General features: G+C 49.3%; 2 protein-coding genes across 6 annotated transcripts; both read left to right on the plus strand.

Moving 5' to 3' along the window:
* The first annotated feature begins 2,438 nt into the window (after positions 1-2,438).
* Positions 2,439-6,091, plus strand: TMED9 (transmembrane p24 trafficking protein 9). Its single transcript, XM_020874011.2, has 5 exons — positions 2,439-2,657; positions 2,831-2,931; positions 3,705-3,830; positions 4,188-4,334; positions 5,294-6,091. Exons 1-5 carry the CDS (start codon positions 2,474-2,476, stop codon positions 5,441-5,443), a joined length of 708 nt encoding a protein of 235 aa, XP_020729670.1. The 5' UTR covers positions 2,439-2,473; the 3' UTR covers positions 5,444-6,091.
* A 5,171-nt stretch (positions 6,092-11,262) lies between these two features.
* On the plus strand, positions 11,263-19,925 carry B4GALT7 (beta-1,4-galactosyltransferase 7). Of its 5 annotated transcripts, none has more exons than XM_070465177.1 (7): positions 11,263-11,421; positions 13,169-13,324; positions 14,998-15,360; positions 16,989-17,232; positions 18,305-18,388; positions 18,530-18,634; positions 19,219-19,925. In XM_070465177.1, the coding sequence occupies exons 1-7, from the start codon at positions 11,372-11,374 to the stop codon at positions 19,372-19,374; spliced, it is 1,158 nt and encodes a 385-aa protein (XP_070321278.1). In that variant the 5' UTR covers positions 11,263-11,371; the 3' UTR covers positions 19,375-19,925. The 5 variants fall into 5 exon arrangements, with proteins under 5 accessions (XP_070321278.1, XP_020729663.2, XP_070321280.1 ...); XM_020874004.2 differs by having other exon boundaries at positions 11,264-11,421; positions 17,007-17,232; XM_070465179.1 differs by lacking the exon at positions 13,169-13,324 and having other exon boundaries at positions 11,264-11,421.
* The last annotated feature ends 1,130 nt before the right edge of the window (positions 19,926-21,055 follow it).

The following is a 21,055-nucleotide window of genomic DNA, read 5'->3' on the forward strand; positions in this document are numbered from 1 at the left end:
TATCTCTCCTGGCTATTCTTTGGAACTCTGCACTCAAATGGGAATATCTTTCCTTTTCTCCTTTGCCTTTAGCTTCTCTTCTTTTCTCAGCTATTTGTAAGACCTCCTCAGACAACCATTTTGCCTTTTTGCATTTCTTTTTCTTGGGGATGGTATTGATCACTGCCTCTTGTACAATATCACAAACCTCCACCCATAGTTCTTCAGGGACTCTGTCTAATCCCTTGAATCTATTTGTCACTTACACTGTACAATCATAAGGGATTTGATTTAGGTCATACCTGAATGGTCTAGTGGTTTTCCCTACTTTCTTCAATTTAAGTCTGAATTTGGCAATAAGGAGTTCATGATCTGAGCCACAGTCAGCTCCCGGTCTTGTTTTTGCTGACTGTATAGAGCTTCACCATCTTTTGCTGCAAAGAATATAATCAATCTGATTTTGGTGTTGACCATCTGGTGATGTCCATGTATAGAGTCTTCTTGTGTGTTGTTGGAAGAGGGTGTTTGCTATGACCAATGTGTTCTCTTGTCAAAGCTCTATTAACCTTTGACCTGCTTCACTTTGTACCCCAAGGTCAAATTTGCCTGCTACTCCAAGTATTTCTTGACTTCCTACTTTTGCATTCCAGTCCCCTATAATGAAAAGGACATCTTCTTTGGGTGCTAGTTCTAGAAGTTCTTGTAGTTCTTAACAGAACCGTTCAACTTCAGCTTCTTCAGCATTACTTGTTGGGGCATAGACTTGGATTACTGTGATATTGAATGGTTTGCCTTGGAAATGGGCAGAAATCATTCTGTTGTGCTTGAGATTGCATCCAAGTACTGCATTTCAGACTCTTTTGTTGACCATTATGGCTACTCCATTTCTTCTAAGGGATTTTTGCCCACAGTTCAGTTCAGTTCAGTTGCTCAGTCTTGTCCAACTCTTTGCGACCCCATGGACTGCAGCACGCCAGGCCTCCCTGTCCATCACCAACTCAGAGTTTACCCAAATTCATGGTCGGAGACACCATCCAACCATCTCATCCTCTGTCCCCTTCTCCTCCTGCCCTGAATCTTTCCCAGCATCAGGGTCTTTTCAAAAGAGTCAGTTTTTTGCACAAGGTAGCCAAAATATTCTTGCCCATAGTAGTAGATATAATTGTCACCTGAGTTAAATTCGCCCATTCCAGTCCATTTTAGTTCACTGATTCTGAAAATGTTGATGTTCACTCTTGCCATCTCCTGTTGGACCACTTCAAATTTGCTTTGACTCATGGACCTAACATTCTAGGTTCCTATGCAATATTGCTCTTTACAGCATCAGACTTTACTTCCATCACCAATCACATTCACAACTGGGCATTGTTTTTGCTTTGGCTCCATTTCTGCATTCTTTCTGGAGTTATTTCTCCACTGATCTTCAGTAGCATATTGGGCACCTACCGACCTGGGAGTTCATCTTTCAGTGTTCTCTCTTTTTGCCTTTTCATACTGTTCATGGGGTTCTCAAGGCAGGAATACTGAAGTGGTTTGCCATTCCCTTCTCCAGTGGACCACAGTTTGTCAGAACTCTCCACCATGACCTGTCCATCCTGGGTGGCCCTAGATGGCATGGCTCATAGTTTCATTGAGTCAGACAAGGCTGTGGTCGATGTGATCAGTTTGGTTAGTTTTCTGTGATTGTGGTTTCCAGTCTGTCTGCCCTCTGATGGACAAGGATAAGAGGCTTATGGAAGCTTCCTGATGGGAACTTATATCAAATTGATACCTCAGTGAAAGTCACTCAGTTGTGTTCGACTCCTTGTGACCCCCATGGGATATACGTGTCCATGAAATATATATATCAATGGACCATAGAGTCCATGGAATTCTCCAGGCCAGAACTCTGGAGTGGGTAGCCTATCCCTTTTCCAGCAGCTCCTCCCCACCCCTTGCATTGCAGGCGGATTCTTTACCAACTGAGCTATCAGGGAAGATTGGGATGTCTCTAAGAAGTTTAACTTTAAAAATACCTGAAGTATTATCATAAAATGTTATCATTTGTTAATTCTGTAATTATTTGTTAATTCTAAGTGGTGGTTACAACAGCAGTGATATAGCATGTAGTTAAAACAGCACAGAGGAAAACACAAGCAGAAGAGCCTATGCCCAGGGAAATCAAGCATCCTAGGTTAGTCTCCTGTCCCTTATAATTCGCTTGCCGACTCAAAGTACGTTAGTTTCACCATCTGTAAAACAAAACAAAACAAAGTGATAATCTACACCAGTCACTGGGCGGCGATGAGAGTTAAAGGGGAAAAAAATCCAATTCTGCAGCTCTAATTCGGCCCTAGATAGAAGCGACGCCCCAATCAGGTACTGCCGCGCCGCGGCCTCGGAGCATCTGGGACTTGTAGTCCACCCAGCGGAACTCGCTGTCCCGGCAGGTCCCGCGGCGGCGGCAGGGCTACGTGGCGCGGCACGCTGCGCCTGCGCGGGCAGGTGGGGCAAGATGGCTGCTGAGCGGAGCTTGTGGGTCGTCGGGCTCTGCCCTGGCTCCCGGTTGGGTAGGGTCGTTCGGGTCCTTCTACTACTGCTGTGGTTTGCGGCCCGCGGAGGCGCGCTATACTTCCACATTGGGGAGACGGAAAAAAAGTGCTTTATTGAGGAGATTCCGGACGAGACCATGGTTATAGGTACGGGGGAAGGGAGAGAGTTTTCAAGACCGCGGTCTTGGGGTGGGGGTGGGGGGAGTGCGGGAGAGTCACGTCTTCAGAGCCGGGAGCAAGCTGCCTCGCAGTGCCCTGGCCACCGTGGACCCGGCGCCACCTCGCGCTCCTCAGACTGGGCTCCCCCCGCTTCCCTCCAGGAAACTACCGGACGCAGCTGTATGACAAGCAGCGAGAGGAGTACCAGCCGGCCACCCCTGGACTTGGCATGTTCGTGGAGGTTAAAGACCCAGAGGATAAAGTGAGTCGGCCCCTCAGCCTCACACCCCCCACCCCGCTCTGCACTTGGGCGCCAGATCAAGCAGGCGCTGGTACTTCCTCTTATAGTTTCCGCATCTGCTAAACTGGTAAAAAAAAAAAAAAAAAAAAAAAAAGACAGTTGGTACTATGGGAAGAACCTGCGTTTTTACTCCAGTCTAACCTTGGGCTGTTTCAGTGGTAGCTGCTTCTGTCAACTTGTTACTGATCTCACTGAAATTCAAGTCAGTTGCTTTTCCTGAGCCATTTTTCTAGGTCTGTGAAATAGAAATTCATCCATCTTAACAGATGTGATGGGTGGATTAATTGTGGTACTGGAAACCAAAGAGTTTTGTTGACTCTAAAGCTGTGGCATATAGACTTTAGGATATCAGGGAACAGGGTAGTTTCCAAAAAAGAATGAGCAGCTTTTAATTTGACAAAAAAGGATATTAAACCACATCCCAAACCAACCAAACAAAACCGTTTCACTGTCATCTTTCACTTGCAAGAATCACAGTGAAAGAGTTGAAAGGGCATGAGTTATGAATAAAGTAAAGACCTTTCCAACAGTGGTCACATGCCAACTTCATGTCAGTCTCTTCACCCTTTCTCCAGATAGCTCAAAGGCAAGTTTTTGGCAACTGCTGCTAAGCAGCATTGGAACTTTTAGTGTTGTGGGATGTCTCTGCTTGTCAACTTTTAAGGCACTTAGAGCCTTAAGCACCATTCAGCCTTATCCTTACTGTAATGCTCATTGAAGTCTCTGCTCTCCAGGTTATCCTGGCCCGGCAGTATGGCTCTGAAGGCAGATTCACCTTCACCTCCCATACCCCTGGTGAGCATCAGATCTGTCTTCACTCCAATTCCACCAAGTTCTCTCTCTTTGCTGGAGGCATGCTGGTAAGTGGACCCATGTTGGATTCTTTCAACCTATAGCTCATCAAGACTGGGAACTAACTGGTGGTACTGTAGGTGACTATGTCAGATTTTGTGTCTCTTAATACAACTGGGTTTCCAGAGAACATTAAGCGGGTGGTTGAAAAGCTTTCTGTATATGCACTGGTGAGAGCATCAGCCAAGGCTTATTCTTGCCTTTGGGCCTGGAGCCCCATAGAGCCAGACACTGAGGATGCCTCAGTCAGTGTTGGGTAAATGAACAAATGAAGAAAGGTGGGAGGACCAGCTCTTAGGCCCTGGCAGGAAGACAGAGCAGGGCTACCTGATTCTCCCAACCTTCCTGGTCTTGTCTGTCTCCAGAGAGTTCACCTGGACATCCAGGTAGGTGAACATGCCAACGACTATGCAGAAATTGCTGCCAAAGACAAGTTAAGTGAGCTGCAGCTACGAGTGCGACAGCTGGTTGAGCAAGTGGAGCAGATCCAGAAAGAGCAGAACTACCAGCGGGTGAGTGGCTGAGGAGCAGTGGGCCTCTTCCCAGAGGCTGCCCTCTGTCTTAGCTGGGAGTTGCACATCAGATTCATTATGAATCCAAGGGACTTCTGTGTCTGTGCTGCACTGCCAGCCTAAAAGGTGGGATGGGTATTACTAACTCTACTTTGTAATTGAGAAGACAGTCTCTTAAGAGGCTGTCATTGTCTTATGAGGAGCCACACAAAGTGACTGAGCAGGAATAGATACCAACACTTTGGGTGTTCTTTCCATGGTTCCCAGTGCTCCCAGGTTTAGGGGTTTTAAACTCACTTGTGTCCCAGAGCCAGGCCCGTACCATGAATGGATCTGTGACCATAAGGATTGGTAGAATAGCAACCTATCTAAACGGGAACAGCTGCTGTTGTCAACTGAGGACAGCATTGCAGAATTGCTCGCCCAGGGTTTTGAGAGATACTTGGAGGTCCAGGTTTTTGGCTTTTTTTTATGTAAAAAATTCTGAGTTTTAAATTGTTGTCTAAACATTGTGTGAGTCTATAAAATACATGTGTGGGCTCAATTCAGCCCCTGGACTACCAATTTGTAACCTGTGCACACAGTATGCAAGGAGCAGTTTGGGAGACCCAGGCAGAGGGCTCAGAGCAAATCCATTTCTGAGCATCCCAGGACAGCTCTGTCTGATAGAGTAATGCAACAGCCACTTTACCACTCTTCCAGGCATCAGGGTAGGACCAGGTGAGGGCTGTACCTAACAGATGAGCCAATGGACCTGGGAGAAATGAGTGGGCATATAGCTGGTGAGGATGAAGACAGTTCATTCCCAGGTGGGGTGGTTCTTTTCAGACACTTGCATTTGGAACCTGGGCAAAGTTAGTTGGTCCTGGGGCATCATCTGGGGAGGGAACCCAGTGGTTCCAGTGGCCCAGATGAGGCCCAGGCAACTCAGGCTTCTCGTCTGTTTTCCCTTCCCACAGTGGCGAGAGGAGCGCTTCCGGCAGACCAGCGAGAGCACCAACCAAAGGGTGCTGTGGTGGTCCATCCTGCAGACCCTCATCCTCGTAGCCATCGGTGTCTGGCAGATGAGACACCTCAAGAGCTTCTTTGAAGCCAAGAAGCTGGTGTAGCCATCCCAGGCCAGCCTTCCTCCCTGGCTGGGGAAGAAAGGGCCTCCTGGACTGACTTCTCTCTAGCAGGAGAACTGGTACCCAAATACATGGGTATTTGGAGGGGAGAGGGGCCACAGCCCAAGCCGAGGGCAGCAGCTTGGCTGGCTAATACTGAGCAGATGGTTGGATAAATGCCTGCCTTCTCCCCTGGACCCTTTGCAGTAATCTGGTGAAGCCACTGGGAGCCCTATTGACACCTCAGAATCACAGTGTTACTGATCAGGGATGTGAGCCTGTTGTCTGGGATGACTGGGGGGAGGGGAGCGGGTGGGCAAGCCAGTCTTCCTTCTGTCTTCCTTTGCTAACTTGGAATTTTGACCAGGTTGGGGCTTGGCTGTGATTCCCTGCCACCCAGGAAACCTCACTATTCCCTCCTTGGGCCTAGACCCAGCCTGCTGATCTGGGGTGTGTCAACTGAGGGTGGGGTATGGGGAGTTGCAGTGTGGGAAAGTAGCCCTGAGGTTGACCCCAGGTTCTTCACGTGGTTGTTCTTTTGGGGACTAAAGAAGCTGGGGTCAGGCCAAGCAGAGGCCTTGGTGCTGGTTGGGGATGGGGCCTGCAGAGTCTTAGTTACTGATTTCATTTTCAATAAGTCTAGGTTTGTTACATTGGTTTCCCAATAAAAAAAAAATTGACTTCTTGTCCAGTGTAAAGTTATTCTGCTGCCAGTGGGCATAGCACCGTAGGGTGCTTGAGGGAATGTCAAGTTTTTCCAGTGGGCAAAGCACTTCACGTTCTAAGACGAGTACCCACCTGTCTACTTCATTGCTTTCATCCTCTCCATACCTTCTAGTGGCAGTGGGTGATGGTTTTGCCCAAAATCATGCAACAAGTAAGTTGTGCCGTTGGTGCTAAGATCCACACCATTTCTTCTATGCATTTGCCATCTCACCTGCCTGTCCAGAGCAGGTGGACAGAATTGTTTGGTGCTTCAAAAAAGTGCCCAGTTAGTGAAGGTAGTGTGCATTGATCAGAGGAGTGCAACGTGTGTGGGAAGAATAGGAAGCCCTGGGCTGGGGTCAAGAGGAAGGTACTGATGGGCTTAACTGATAGCATGGCATTTCAACAAAGACCTTGAAGGAGAGGAAGGATTCTAATAAAAGAAGGCGGACAGGGGTGATTGAAGGAAACAGAGGCAAACAGCTGGTGTAGAGATAGATGGACATTGTTTCAGCTAGAGTTGAGGGGCCAATGAGAAAGCTGGAAAGTTGGTTAGTATTAGAAAGTTGAATCCCAGGTAAGAGGTTTGGACATTGCCAAGTGTTCAACAAAGTTTTGAGTATTAGAACCCTGTGAAAATAAATATGAGGAAGGTTAATTTCCTTTTGGCTCATCCATAAAGAATCCTGCCAATGCCGGAGACCTGAGTTCGATCCCTTGGTCGGGCAAATCCCCTGGAGAAGGAAATGGCACCCACTTCTTTGCTGGGAAATCCCATGAACAGAGGAGCCTGGCAGGGTACAGTCCATGGATTTGCAGAGTCAGACATGACTTAGTGACTAAATGACAACAATCTTAACTGTGTAATGAGACGGGTGGGAAGGCAAGTTTGGGGACTAGAACTGCTAGGAGAATGTAGTCTGAACACATACTGCCACCTAGACCACATTTAGGGGAAAAAAAATTGAACAGTTTTAAATGACTGAAAAACTGTGACGATAGTTAACCTTATTATTAACATCACGCAGTAGTATGGTATGTTTGTTAAAAATGAAATAACCAATAGGGATGTGCTCAGTCATTACAGTTATATAAGACCACCAGGGATTTCCCAGGCAAGAATACTGGAGTGGGTTGCCATTTCTCTAGGGTGAACCAATAGGGATAGTCCATGCTTCAGGCAGATTTCCTTAGTTGTTAACTTGTGTCTTTTTTGTTCCAAGAACTCAGGTAGGAGATAACCATTGTTACATTTAGTTGTCTTTTCTCCTTGGGCCATTCTTGGCTGTGACAGTTTCTCAGACTTTCCTTGTTTATTGACCTCACAGTTTTCAGGAGTACTGGTCAGGTATTTTGTAGAATTTCTCTGAATTGCAATTCTTCTGATGTTTTTCTCATGATTAGACTGGGGCCCTGGGTTTTTAAGAGAGCACAGAAAGAAAGTGTCATTCTCATCCCATCATATTAAGGGTCCTAATTATCAATATGACTGGATGTCATAGTTTAAAATTAGTTAAGGGGCTTCCCTGTGGCTCAGTGGTGAAGAATTTCCCTGTCAATACAAGAAACATGGGTTTGACCCCTGATCTGGGAAGGTTCCACTCGCCAAGGAGCAACTAACCCCGTGTACCACAACTATTCAGCCTGTACCCTAGAGCCCAGGAGCCCTAGAGCTTGTGCTCAGAGCAAGAGAGGCCACTGCAATGAGAGCTAGAGAGTAGCTCCCGCTTATTATAGCAACCAGATGACAGGTCAAAGAACAGCAAAGACCCAGCACAGTCAAAATATAAAATTATTTTAAAAATTATTAATTTGGATTTTTACATGAAATCTGATTTCTTGAGGTACATCTGATACTAGAGGGCCTTCATTCTGAGATGACAACAATTAGCTGGATTGAACAGTCCCCTTAAGGTGGGCTTGTGCTTTCCAAGCCGGTCCCATCTCCCAGTTTCCATCATTGTTGGCCTTATCTGACTGGTTTCTGCAGGGGTCACCCTGGCCTTTGTCATCAGCTAAATCAAGGCTGGATTTGTCAAGGTTTTACAGAGGTTCGTGACATTGTACAGGAGACAGGGATCAAGACCATCCCCATGGAAAAGAAACGCAAAAAGGCAAAATGGTTGTCTGAGGAGGCCTTACAAATAGCTGAGAAAAGAAGTGAAAAGCAAAGGAGAAAAGGAAAGATATTCCCATTTGAGTGCAGAGTTCCAAAGAATAGCCAGGAGAGATAAGAAAGCCTTCCTCAGTGATCAATGCAAAGAAATAGAGGAAAACAACAGAATGGGAAAGACTAGAGATCTCTTCAAGAAAATTAGAGATACCAAGGGAACATTTCATGCAAAGATGGGCTCAATAAAGGACAGAAATGGTATGGACCTAACAGAAGCAGAAGAGATTAAGAAGAGGTGGCAAGAATACACAGAAGAACTGTACAAAAAAGATCTTCACGACCCAGATAATCACCATGGTGTGATCACTCACCTAGAGCCAGACATCCTGGAATGTGAAGTCAAGTGGGCCTTAGAAAGCTTCAGTACGAACAAAGCTAGTGGAGGTGATGGAATTCCAGTTGAGCTATTTCAAATCCTGAAGATGATGCTGTGAAAGCACTGCACTCAATATGCCAGCAAATTTGGAAAACTCAGCAGTGGCCACAGGACTGGAAAAGATCAGTTTTCATTCCAATCCCAAAGAAAGGCGATCCCAAAGAATGCTCAAACTACCACACAATTGCACTCATCTCACATGCTAGTAAGGTAATGCTCAAAATTCTCCAAGCCAGGCTTCAGCAATACATGAACCGAGAACTTCCAGATGTTCAAGCTGGATTTAGAAAAGGCAGAGGAACCAGAGATCAAATTGCCAATATCCGCTGGATCATTGAAAAAGCAAGAGAGTTCTAGAAAAACATCTATTTTTGCTTTATTGACTATGCCAAAGCCTTCGACTGTGTGGATCACAATAAACTGTGGAAAATTCTAAAAGAGATGGGAATACCAGACCACCTCACCTGCCTCTTGAGAAACCTGTATGCAGGTCAGGAAGCAACAGTTAGAACTGGACATGGAATAACAGACTTGTTCCAAATAGGAAAAGGAGTAGGTCAAGGCTGTATATTGTCACCCTGCTTATTTAACTTATATGCAGAGTACATTATGAGAAACGCTGGGCTGGAAGAAGCACAAGCTGGAATCAAGATTGTTGGGAGAAATATCAGTAACTTCAGATATGCAGATGACACCACCCTTATGGCAGAAAGAGAAGAGGAACTAAAAAGTCTCTTCACGAAAGTGAAAGAGGAGAGTGAAAAAGTTGGCTTAAAACTTAACACTCAGAAAACTAAGATCATGGCATCTGGTCCCATCACCTCATGGGAAATAGATGCGGAAACAGTGGAAACAGTGTCAGAACTTTATTTTTTTGGGCTCCAAAATCACTGCAGATGGTGATTGCAGCCATGAAATTAAAAGATGCTTACTCCTTGGAATGAAAGTTATGACCAACCTAGACAGAATATTAAAAAGCAGAGACATTACTTTGCCAACAAATGTTCATCTGATCAACGCTATGGTTTTTCCAGTGGTCATGTATGGATGTGAGAGTTGGACTGTGAAGAAAGCTGAGCGCCGAAAAATTGATGCTTTTGAACTGAACTGTGGTGTTGGAGAAGACTCTTGAGAGTCCCTTGGACTGCAAGGAGATCCAACCAGTCCATCCTGAAGGAGATAAGTCCTGGGTGTTCATTGGAAGGACTGACGCTGAAGCTGAAACTCCAATACTTTAGCCACCTCATGTGAAGAGTTGACTCGTTGGAAAAGATCCTGATGCTGGGAGGGATTGGGGGCAGGAGGAGAAGGGGATGACAGAGGATGAGATGGCTGGATGGCATCACCAACTTGATGGGCATGAGTTTGAGTAAACTCCGGGAGTTTGTGATGGACAGGGAGGCCTGGCGTGCTGCGATTCATGGGGTCACAAAGAGTCAGACACGACTGAGTAACTGAACTGATGGTGACCTGGGCGAGCTCAGAAGGAAGGGACCAGTGGGTTGTACGCTAGGTTAAAGGGAGAAAAGGGGCTGCTGGGAATGATTAATTTCCTACATAGTGAAGTCCTCTCAGAAATAGTAGTTGAGATCATAGACTGTGCAACCAAACTATCTGGTCTTATATTCTGAACTACCTCTTCATGCCTTAGTTCACTTGTTAAAGCAGGCATAAGTACAATACACATAAAGACAGAGATAGCAGTAGTAAAGAATTTGGAAAAATGACTGGCACATAGTAAGAACTCAATGGATGTTATTAGCTATTTATTAGAAACCTTAACGTTTGCCTGGAAGAACAGAGGAGATCAAGTCTAATAACTTTCCCATTCTCTTTTCCTAGGTGGAAAGCTGGCCCAGGCAGGGGCTAAGTTCCCACTGTTGATAAGGCCAATATGGGAAGATCAATTTTACTCCCTTCTTCAGTTCTCAACTCAGCTCCACGAAATACTCCTCCCCTGGATGACAACTGTCATTTTAATAGCATTGATTATTGTGTCCATCACTGTACCAAGTGTGTGCATTTCCCCTTTAATCCTCACAGCAATCATATATATCAGGAACCATTTATATACTCAGGTGAGGAAACAAAAGCTGATTGTGTCTTGCCCCAAAACAAAACCAAACTAGGAGAGTCAGGTTTCAAATCCAGCCAATCTGTCTTTAATACCAGTCTCCAAACTACTACTTGGGGTAGTAGGCTGAACGCAATACATCCTTGAGCTTGGCCCTGCCCACCTCCAAGCTTGTTGCGGACAAAGAATGCACTTGGGGTGACGGCAGGACTACTCAGACGCGCTCCCCGCCTTCCGTTGGGAAGAGGAGGAAGATGCAGATTATCCCAGGGCGCTGGTTTGGAAGTCTGGAGTTTAAATCCAGTCCCAGCCCGTTGACTTGAGCGCTCTCCCGGGCCTCAACTTCTTGAGACCTCCAGCGATCCCCGGAAGGAGGTTACCAGTTCAGGTTGTTGCGCGTTCACGTCTTCCTTCGAATGCGGAACCTTTGACACCACAGCTTCATGGAGCAGACGGCGTAGACGGAGCAACGGACCCAACGGACCAAGGGGCGGGGCGGACGGGCTTAGGCGGGGCGGGAGGCGGAGGCGCCGCGTAGGCCAGGGAGGCCGGGCTGGCCCGGCTTGGGAGCTCTGTCCCCATGTGCCGCCGCCTCCTCCAACGATGTTCCCCTCCCGGAGGAAAGCGGCGCAACTGCCCTGGGAGGACGGCAGGTGAGCTCGGCGGCTGGCCCGGTCCCCGTCCTCCCGGGTGCCAGTTCTTTCCGGGCCACCGCGAAGAATCTAGGAGCCCGAGGCCGTTGTGACTCCGTCTCTGCGGGGCTCTCTGAGGGTCTGTGTTTCTCCTTGGGGATCTCTGTCTGTATTTGGGTTTCTGTTTCTCTCTGCGTCTCTGGTTCTAACAGCCTCCGTCACTCAGCAGGTCTGTATTTCTTCTTTGATTTCCCTTTGTGAGTTTCTGTCCCTCTGTGCGAGTCTCTCTCGTTTTGAGTCTCTGTGTTTTTCCACTGACTTCAGTTTTTATGCGGGTCTTAGAGTCCGTTGACCTTTCTCAGTTTATCTCTTTGTCTGTCCCTGGTTTCAGAAGGTCTGTATTTCGTTTCTCTGGCCTCTGCCTCTCCCATCACATGCCTGTAGACTCAGACCCTACACTTGTGCTTCCCCATTCTTTGCTGACCCCCGAGAAGAATACACCAGACAGAAGCTCTGTGCTCTGCCTTGCTGCCCACTGCCTGACTGGGACTGAGTTCTCCTCAGACTTAGCATTAGTTCATTTCCGGTGCAGCTGTACTTGAATGTGGCCTGCCCCGTGTGTTAGGTGTGGGGTTGACCCAGACCTTAGTTAGTGGTTGTCACTAAAGCAGAATGGGGATGAGCTGTTTGGTCATTAAGATTGGAAGGGACACCCAGACTTCAATCTTGAGGTGTACCCTCAAGTCTTCTCAGAACACATGGTAGTGGTTCTACACCTGGTGAATGACACCTCTTTCCATGTATGTCTGTTAAGTTTGCCCAAAGGTGCCCAAAGACTTTGGAATATAGCTAGCACAACTCTTTTATTTTTGGGAATTTTTCAGACTTGGTGTTGAAGTAAGAAGACAGGAATATAGTAGAAAGCCTAGACTGTGGATTTAGGCCTGGACCGGAATCCTCTTTAATAGCCTTGTGACCAGAGCCAACTTAATCTTCCTCCTCAGCTCTTTCATCTCTGAAACAGGGATCATCATATCTATTCTGCAGGTCTATATGAAGATATAAAGGAGATCACACATATATAAAAGTCTTGACACTATGCTTGGCACAGAGAAGGTGCCAGTTATCTTCCAGTTACTTTTGCAGTTTGGAGGTGCTGTAATCAGAGCAGCTGAGTATTCAAACCTGTCACTAAGGTTTGTGTGAGGGAAGAAAGGAAAGGTTATGGAGAATTTCCATTTCCTAATTTCTTCCTAAGAATTTTAGGAAGACAGCCATATTCCACAAAACTTTACCGGTATCACTTCATGCTTTTGACACAGGGGTACAAATATCCATGCAACAGATGCATACTGAGGTAGCAATTAAGAGTGTTGGCTCTGGAAGCAGCCTGTCTGGGTTTGAATCACCCTCTTACTAGCCTTTGACACATATTGATGAAGGAGACAAAACCTCATCTGCTCTGCCTCTCCACTGCCAGAAACAGGGTGCCCTGGGCCTGGTAGCTGCTGAGACTGCAGATCTGGAACTTGCCACCAGGTGTCACCAGGAGCAATTGTCAGTGTTCACTGTCCTGAGGAATTGGGATTCAGTTCTGAATTCAGTTGTTCAGTGATTTGGGCCCTTGCAGCACCGGAAGAGAGTGTCTGTGGGAATGTGATCCTAGTAGGAAGGGAAAGCTGGACCGAGGGGACAGAAGGTGAAAGTGCATGGAGTGCCCAATCCATGCCACACCCCTGGATAATGGTCACTGCTTCTTCTCCCGAAGGTGGGATATTTCCTCATGTCCATCTCCCCGGTCTCTACCCCGCCCCCAGCAAGAGCCCAGAGGGAGAATCTATAGAGGTTCCAGCCTTCCCAGGCCAATAGCAGGATTGGCCTCTGCTCCTCCCCAGTGGAAACCCCCACCGCATGACAATGGGGGGTAAGTCAGAAGTCCTGCAAGGTTGTCTTGCCACACTCCCTCTCTGCTGTGTGTGGAACATGGGCCTGGATTCAGGGTTGCTTCCAGTTGGCAGTTGTGCCTCTGGAGAGAGACAGGAGTTGGTCTGGCTTTAGTGTGTGACAAGCATGCCCTGAATGCTTGATCCCTTCCTGTAACTCACTTAGCAAGCCCTCTGCTGTATGACTTGTGCTAAGTACACAGCTGTGAATCTGATGACCTGTGAAGAAGACCGGCAGGGACACAGGTGATTTCAGAACTAATTGCTTCAAGGAGGGCAGTACCAGGTACTCCAGGAACACAGAGGAGGGAGTATGTATCTCAGTCTGTTGTGTATGTGGGAGTAGGGGGGACAGTGCTGGCCATGGCTTTGGAGTTTGGCCTTGAAGGATCAATGGGGTGCTTCCAGGCAGATGAAATAAGGAAAGCCATTTTAGGCAGAAGCAGCCAACTCTGTGAGGGTTAGAGCAGGAAGGAATACGGTGAGTGGAGAAACTGAATTGCTCAGTGTGTAGCACTGGGTGAGTGGCAGGGAGCAACTGGAGATGGGGCCAGGTTACAGAGGGATTTGACTGTCAGATCACAGAGTTTGCCCATTATCTTGTAAACAGGAAGATCATCCATGAGATTTGAAGGGGTCTGAACAGGGCAAGGACCAGGTGAGACTTGAACTAAAAGATAGGCAGTGTGTGAGGGAAGAACGAAGGGTACTTAGGAGGTAGAATCTATATGCTCTGGTAGCTAATTGATAATTCTCAGAGGTTATAAAGTAAATTGCTGATTATTTCAGAGACAGGAAGCTGCAATTTTCTTGGATTCCTTAGTTCCTTCACTGCCCTCAGGAACTTCCAGAGAGAGGAGCAAAGAAGCCAGATGAATTCCATCCATTTCTTTGTTTTTCCCAGCACTACCCAGAGTGTAAGACATTCTGCTGGTCTTCCAGCTTCTGAAATGTGCCTGGGTGCTGTTCCCATCCCTCAGTTTTCTTTCCCTCTTCTGTTTCTCATCTTTTGTCACATGAGCTGCCCTGGACTGAAGCTTTGAGATGCATTCTGTGAACTGCCTTTATTGGTTTGGGCCTCACGTTGGTTTGGGGACAGACCTGTTCTTCCCAGAGTAAACAGTGGTCTTTTCACCGACAGCTTCTCTCTTTGGGGGAGCTTTCTGGTCTGAGAAGTAGGATGAAGCCAAGCTTTCTGATGAGGGTGAACCTGCAGGGGAACAGGTAGAAGGCAGTGCGTAGGGTCTCTAAGGTGGCCTTCCGCCTTCGGCTCTGGACATGAAATGTTGTCTTGGGGAGGGGCAAGTGCAAGGGACAAGGAGTCTCTTCCCTGTCCTCGAGTAGCTCTTGGTCTGATCTGGACTCAGGCACAAAAAGTAAGAGAGCATCAGGCAGGTGGGGCAGCTCCAAGACCTGTGAGTGTTTGGAGGGCCTCCTGGAGGTGGGGTGACTCAGGCTGAACCTAGAGCTGTAAGCAGGATTCTGATGCATGGTAGCAGCACAAACAAAAGCACTAAAGTTGCTTCTGCACTAATTCCCAAGCGCTTGGGGCCGACCAGTCACATGTGCCTTACTTGCGGGAAGCCAGAGAAGGGTGTGTTACAGGACCTTGGCTCACCTTGCCCTTCTGACCCGCTCCTTGTTCTTGTCCCAGGTCCAGGTTGATTCCCAGTGGCCTGCCCCGGAAATGTTCCGTCTTCCACCTCTTTGTTGGCTGTCTCTTACTGGGCTTCCTCTCCCTGCTCTGGCTGCAGCTCAGCTGCTCTGGGGACGTAGCCTGGGCAGCCAGGGGACAAGGACAGGAGGCCCCAGGCCCATCCCGGGCCTGCCCACCAGAGCCGCCTCGCGAGCACTGGGAAGAGGATGAGTCGTGGGGCCCCCACCGCCTGGCAGTGCTGGTGCCCTTTCGAGAGCGCTTTGAGGAGCTCCTGGTCTTTGTGCCCCACATGCACCGCTTCCTGAGCAAGAAGAAGATCCAGCACCACATCTATGTGCTCAACCAGGTGGATCATTTCAGGTAGGGACCACCTCCAGGCCGGCACCGCTCACCTGGGCCTCACCTCGCCCTGGTCTCCCTTGCCTGCTTTCTTTCCCAACAGCAGCCCAGTACCAGGTAGCCCAGGCCACCCGGGCAGCAGCGGAAGGGTGGGAGGTGCTTGACCCCTCTCACTGGGTATCATGGGAATTTGGGGGGAGAGTTTGGGACTGGGGAGGCACTGGATCTGGTTTCCATTTTACAAGGTCCCTGTGGCTGCTATTTGTGTACTAGGCCATACCAGGACAAGAAGGGGAGCGAGAGACCTGTTGGGCAGGCGTTGCCCTCACTGCCATCGTGGCAGACACGGTGGAGAGAAGCAATGTGGAGGAAGTGCAGACAGGGCTTGCTGGTGGATTAGCTGCAGGGATTAGGGAAAGAGAAGGGTCAAGGGCATGGCTTTAAGGTTGTTCAAAATCTGGCATTAACTTAAAATCCTTGTCCTCACCAAAAACTGCTCCCCTCCATGATCACAATCCATGCATTGCACAGCCCACCCCCACCTCCTTTTCCTCCAGCTCACTCCCACTGGGGAACACACTCCAGCAGTTCTTGGAACCCGCCAGGTCCTTTAGTCCACAATCCTCCCAGTGTTCTCTGCCTTCCTCCTGACCTGACCTCTACTTTCTCCTGACCTGACTTGACTACAGCTGAATCCCTGATTTCCCACCCACCCCTGACCTGCTTCTCCTGCCCTCTTCCTCATGGAAGATGGAAACTGCACACTCCCAGCTGCTTAGGCCAGAAGGTGCTGGCTCCACTCCTGCTCCCTCACACAACACGTCTAGTCCTCCAGCACAGTGCGGCTAGCATCTGCCCTCCTGTCATCCCCACTGCTACCTGAGTTAAGGCATCATCAGTTCATGCCTAAATTACTAGAGCAGCCTCTTAACCTGTCTCCCTGCTTCCACCCCTCACCTTCCAGGCTCTTCTCATCATACCAGCTAGAGTGCTCCTGTTAAACACTGATCCACTGCACATGATGCCTTCACTCTTAGCCCTTCAGTGGTTCACCATCTCATCCAGGGTCAAAGCCCATGTCCTTCAGAGACCTGTCACCCTCTGACCTCATTCCCTAAAACCTCGCTCACTCTGCTTGACCACATTGCTGACTGCTCCAGCCTCCAGCCTTGGGAGTCATTTTCCCCTCTGCTCAGAGCCCCATTCCCCTGATTTCCACAGGGCTCATCCCCTCAGGCCTTCAGGCTTCTGCTCACATATCACTCTGTTACACTGGCTCTCTGACCACCTCTTCTAAAAGGACAGCCCCTGCCTGCCAGCATGTTTTATTCTTCTCACATTGCTTTACTGTTCTTCTCAACATTTACCAGTCACTGGCTTGTTGCATGTTTACTCAAGTTTTCTTTTTTGTCTTATTAGAATGTCAGCACCTTGAGGGCAGGGCTTTGATTTCTCACGTGCTCTGAACAGTTTCTGGGACATAGTAGGTGCTCAGTAAACATTCGTTAGATGAGTGGAGAGGCAGCTGGGCAGCCCTGTAGTGAAGTTGGCCTCGGGCTGGAGGGCAGCGTGAGTACTGGGGCCGGTTGCCGTGGACAGGCTCTCACGTAGAAGCTGGGGGAGAGCAAGCTCACTGCCCCCATGCCCAGCTTTGGCGCCCTGCACAGGTTCAACCGGGCAGCACTCATCAACGCGGGCTTCCTGGAAAGCGGCAACAGCACAGACTACATTGCCATGCATGACGTGGACCTGCTCCCTCTCAATGAGGAACTGGACTATGGCTTCCCAGAGGCTGGGCCCTTCCACGTGGCCTCCCCGGAGCTCCACCCACTCTACCACTACAAGACCTACGTTGGTGGCATCCTGCTGCTTTCGAAGCAGCACTACCAGCTGGTGAGGCCTGGCATGCCTGCTCTGCCCAGAGTCAGGCAACACCTACCTGGATGGGGGCTTTGGCCAGAGGAGTGGCAGTTCTGGGGCCCAGTAGATGGAGGATCCTAGGGCCAGCAGGGGAGCCCAGGGCTAGCCAGAGGCATGAGAGAGGAGCAGGACCAAGCAAGCCAGTTAGGGAGGGTTTCTGCCTCAGTAACAGAACCCCTCCATGTGAACTAGCTTTAGAAGCCCTGTTCTTTGCTTCTCAAAATGGAAGAGTCTGCTCAGCCTATCAGACAGGACACCATTTCACTTTCCATCTCTCAGCTCTGCCTTCTCTAGACTGGATTTACTTTCAGACATTTGGGATGCAATGTAGTGGTTGTCACTGCAACCTGCATCTGTCTAGGCCCAAGTCCAGTGGAAAATGGAGCTTCCTTTTCCAGCAGCCCAGACAGCAGTCCCACAGCTGCTCCATGCTGGCTCTTGATTGGCCTGCCTTGAGTCATGGCTAATCCCTGAATCCATCACTGTGGTAGGGGTTGGGAGTGGGATGGTGGGGTGGGAAGAACTGAGTGGCTTAGACCCCCATCTCTTGCTCCTCTGTTCAATCTGTGGCTGAAGCCAGCTTAATGTGAGTGAAGCCTGAAGTCATGGCAAAAATAAATGTCTGCCATCTGACTTCAGACACCGTCTCTCTCTTCCATACAGAGGAAGAGACAAGGGCAGAGAGGCCCTCAGGAGAAATGGGAGTAGGGGACCAGGCAGAAATAGAGCAGGAGCTGGCACTGTGCCCATCATCAGCTCTTCAGAGATCCCCTCCCAGCAGTCAGACATTTTTGAGACTGTCCATCTCACACAAATCCAAGGCCCCATTAGAACAGGCAAAGGAACTGGGGTATGCTGACTGTTCCCCACTGGTACCACAGAGGTTGTAAGAACCAAAAGCATCTGGGTGTCCATTCATAGCTTTGGGGGAGGAGGAGAAAAGGGGGCCTGTCCTGGCCCCACTTGGACTTGGGACCCCCAAGTAGAAGACCAAAGAGCATCCCTGGGAGGATCGGGCAAGTGACACTGCCTGTCTTTGCGTCAGTGCAACGGGATGTCCAACCGCTTCTGGGGCTGGGGCCGAGAAGACGACGAGTTCTACCGGCGCATCAAAGGAGCTGGGCTCCAGGTAATGCTCCCCCCACCCCCTGACTGGCACCCCTCTCTTAAAGAATGGAAATACAGGCCCCTGCCTATGGGCTGTCGCCTCGTGGTGAGGGCCAGGGCCCCAGGAGAGGCAGCCTGATCCAGCTTCCTTTGGCCTCCTTAGCTTTTCCGCCCTTCGGGTATCACAACTGGGTACAAGACATTCCGCCACCTGCACGACCCAGCCTGGAGGAAGAGAGACCAGAAGCGCATTGCGGCTCAAAAACAGGTGATGGCTGATCTCTTGATCAGAGTGGACAGGTGCTGGTCGGTCCCTTGATCAGGGGTGGACAGGTGCTGGCCAGTCCCTTGATCAGGGTAGGTATGTGGTATATAGGGAACCAGCGGGCCCAGGCTTTTCAGCAAGTTCTCATTGTACCCACATGGTCCCATCCTCCCCTGCTTGGCCCAGGCCATTGTGGGCATGCTGCTCGGGCACAGGGCCCTCTTCTGGTGGCTGCCATGGCCCCTGGGCCTTGTGGGTCAGCCAAGACATCAGAGGCCGCTTAGGCTATGTGTGTCAGGTGAGGTGGGGACAAGACTCAACTGAAGGTGCCAGAATCCCAGGCAGACACAGGAGTCAGCATCTCTCCAATAGCCTCTTCTCTTAGAGCTATATTAATTGAACTAGAAAACCCCTGCTCTCCTGCTGATGGGGATGTGGAGCCATGGGCAGTAGACTTTCTGTCTCTCAGCTTCCCTTTCCCCTCTGTGGGGATCATAGGACCTCTGATGACGAGATCATGGGGGATCAGTGGACAGTTGGCACCTACAAAACCCTGAGTACATGCTCTCTCCCCTCTTCCTTCTTAGGAGCAGTTCAAGGTGGACCGGGAGGGAGGCCTGAGCACTGTGAAGTACCGCGTGGATTCCCGTACAGCCCTGTCTGTGGGCGGGGCCCCCTGCACTGTGCTCAACATCCTGTTGGACTGTGACAAGGCCGCCACTCCATGGTGCACGTTCAGCTGAGTTGGCTGGACAGTAAGGAGGCTTGTGCCTATAGGCCACACTGCTACTCAAACCCAGGACAAAGCCTTGGCCCAGGCCCAGCTCCAGTAGGACATGGAGTGGCCTGAAGCAGTGGCCAGCCAGCCACATGTTTGCAGCAGCCTGGCTCCCAAAGGCAGGCTTGAGCCAGGACAGGACACACACAGGGTGTCTGGGATGCTACCAGCAATAAACAGTGATGGAGAGAGGCTGGGACATGGCTCCCAACTGGGACTCTCCACCCTGCCTTACTGCTTGCCCTGCCCTGCCCTACCCTCTTTTGTGTGCTGAGATCTGCAAGTTCCTCCCTTTGGACTGCCTCATGCAGAGATACAGTTTAGAAGCCAGGCCACTGATGTGGGTGGCCAGGGCCATCAGGAGGGTTAAAACTGCAGAGACCAGTGTGCAAGCCCTACAGAGGGAGCAGCTGAGACCAGCTCTGGCTGGTTGTCACCATGCAGGAGTGTGGGCTTAGCGTTGCCAGATCTTCTGATTTTTCAAAAGAAACTAGAATTCTGGATTCTTGAGTGAAATTGGTTAATTTTTTTTAATTGGTTAATTTTTAAATGATAGCAACTAATTCAAACTTTTAAAAAGTATGGCAGGCCAAACCTGTGGCTGAGGGGGAAGGGAATGGGGCAAAAGAAGACATTTTTCTTAGTTAAGAGCTGAAAAGGAGCTGGGGCAGGGCTGGGGACGATGAGGCCAGAGGATGCTCAGGTGGGAGAGAGGCCCAAGGCACAAGGTCCCTGTTCCCTCCCTCAGCCCAAGGGTGCTTCATCCTGTCTCACGAAAATGGACAGAAGTAGATCACAAGACTAGACTGAGGGTTGTCAGGCTACATTGTGGAGACTCACTCGGTCATGGCTTGGGAAGGGAGGACCATGTTCCTGAGGCGGGAGGAAGATGAGAAGTAGGAGAATCCCTGGAGTGTTCCCACAATGTGAGGAGAGATTAGTGATGGTCATCAAAAGCAACAGAGAGGGAGGGAGGGGAGCCAAGGGAGATGGTGGAACCATCTGGAGGGAAGCCCAGGGCCAATGAGAGGAAAATGAGGGACCCTGAAAGGTAAATTACTCCTTCAAGGCATTTGACTGCAAAAGATTTGGGGCAGAAGTTGGAAGAGACCGGGACCAGTTAAGGTTAGTTTGTTTAACAATAAACAGGACACCTGAAGTGCAAGAGGAAAGATTGAGGTCTCCAAATACAGGAGGGTAGATTCAGCATCTCTGCTGCAAAAAGGCTCCTCCTACAAGGGTGATCTTGGGGTTATTTTGTGCAGTTGTGTGGGTTGTGCACTGTACAACCTGAGCATGAACCAAGAGATTTAAGCAAAGAGGAGTGGAGGGAGTGAAGAACTTCAGGTTCCATGTAACCGTTGAGACTTAAGAGAGGGTCCTTGGGATTCTAAATTGACCTCAGCCAGCAATTCAGCTTTACTTACTACAGTGAAGGGCAAACAGACCTTGATGACAGTGCAAGGGTAGTCAAGGGACTTTCTCGATGCCCAGGGGAGGGGAATGGTGCACTTTCTGTATGCTGGTACCCTGGACAACCGTGACTATGTCATCTTGGACTTGTGTAACACGAAGTCTTTTGGAGTTGGTGGGAGTAGGTGTGACAGTGCCTCCAGCTCTGTACTCACCTGGCAGGTAAGACAAAA

Source organism: Odocoileus virginianus, chromosome 3, assembly GCF_023699985.2.
Source record: "Odocoileus virginianus isolate 20LAN1187 ecotype Illinois chromosome 3, Ovbor_1.2, whole genome shotgun sequence".
NCBI classification, from domain to species: domain Eukaryota; kingdom Metazoa; phylum Chordata; class Mammalia; order Artiodactyla; family Cervidae; genus Odocoileus; species Odocoileus virginianus.

Coding starts and splice junctions, on each gene's coding strand:
- TMED9 (XM_020874011.2), top strand. CDS start 2,474: ATGGCTGCTGAGCGGAGCTTGTGGGTCGTCGGGCTCTGCCCTGGCTCC. Junction 2,658..2,830: donor GGACGAGACCATGGTTATAG/GTACGGGGGAAG, acceptor GCTTCCCTCCAG/GAAACTACCGGACGCAGCTG. Junction 4,335..5,293: donor AAGAGCAGAACTACCAGCGG/GTGAGTGGCTGA, acceptor CCCTTCCCACAG/TGGCGAGAGGAGCGCTTCCG.
- B4GALT7 (XM_070465177.1), top strand. CDS start 11,372: ATGTTCCCCTCCCGGAGGAAAGCGGCGCAACTGCCCTGGGAGGACGGC. Junction 13,325..14,997: donor CCACCGCATGACAATGGGGG/GTAAGTCAGAAG, acceptor TTCTTGTCCCAG/GTCCAGGTTGATTCCCAGTG. Junction 18,389..18,529: donor TCAAAGGAGCTGGGCTCCAG/GTAATGCTCCCC, acceptor TGGCCTCCTTAG/CTTTTCCGCCCTTCGGGTAT.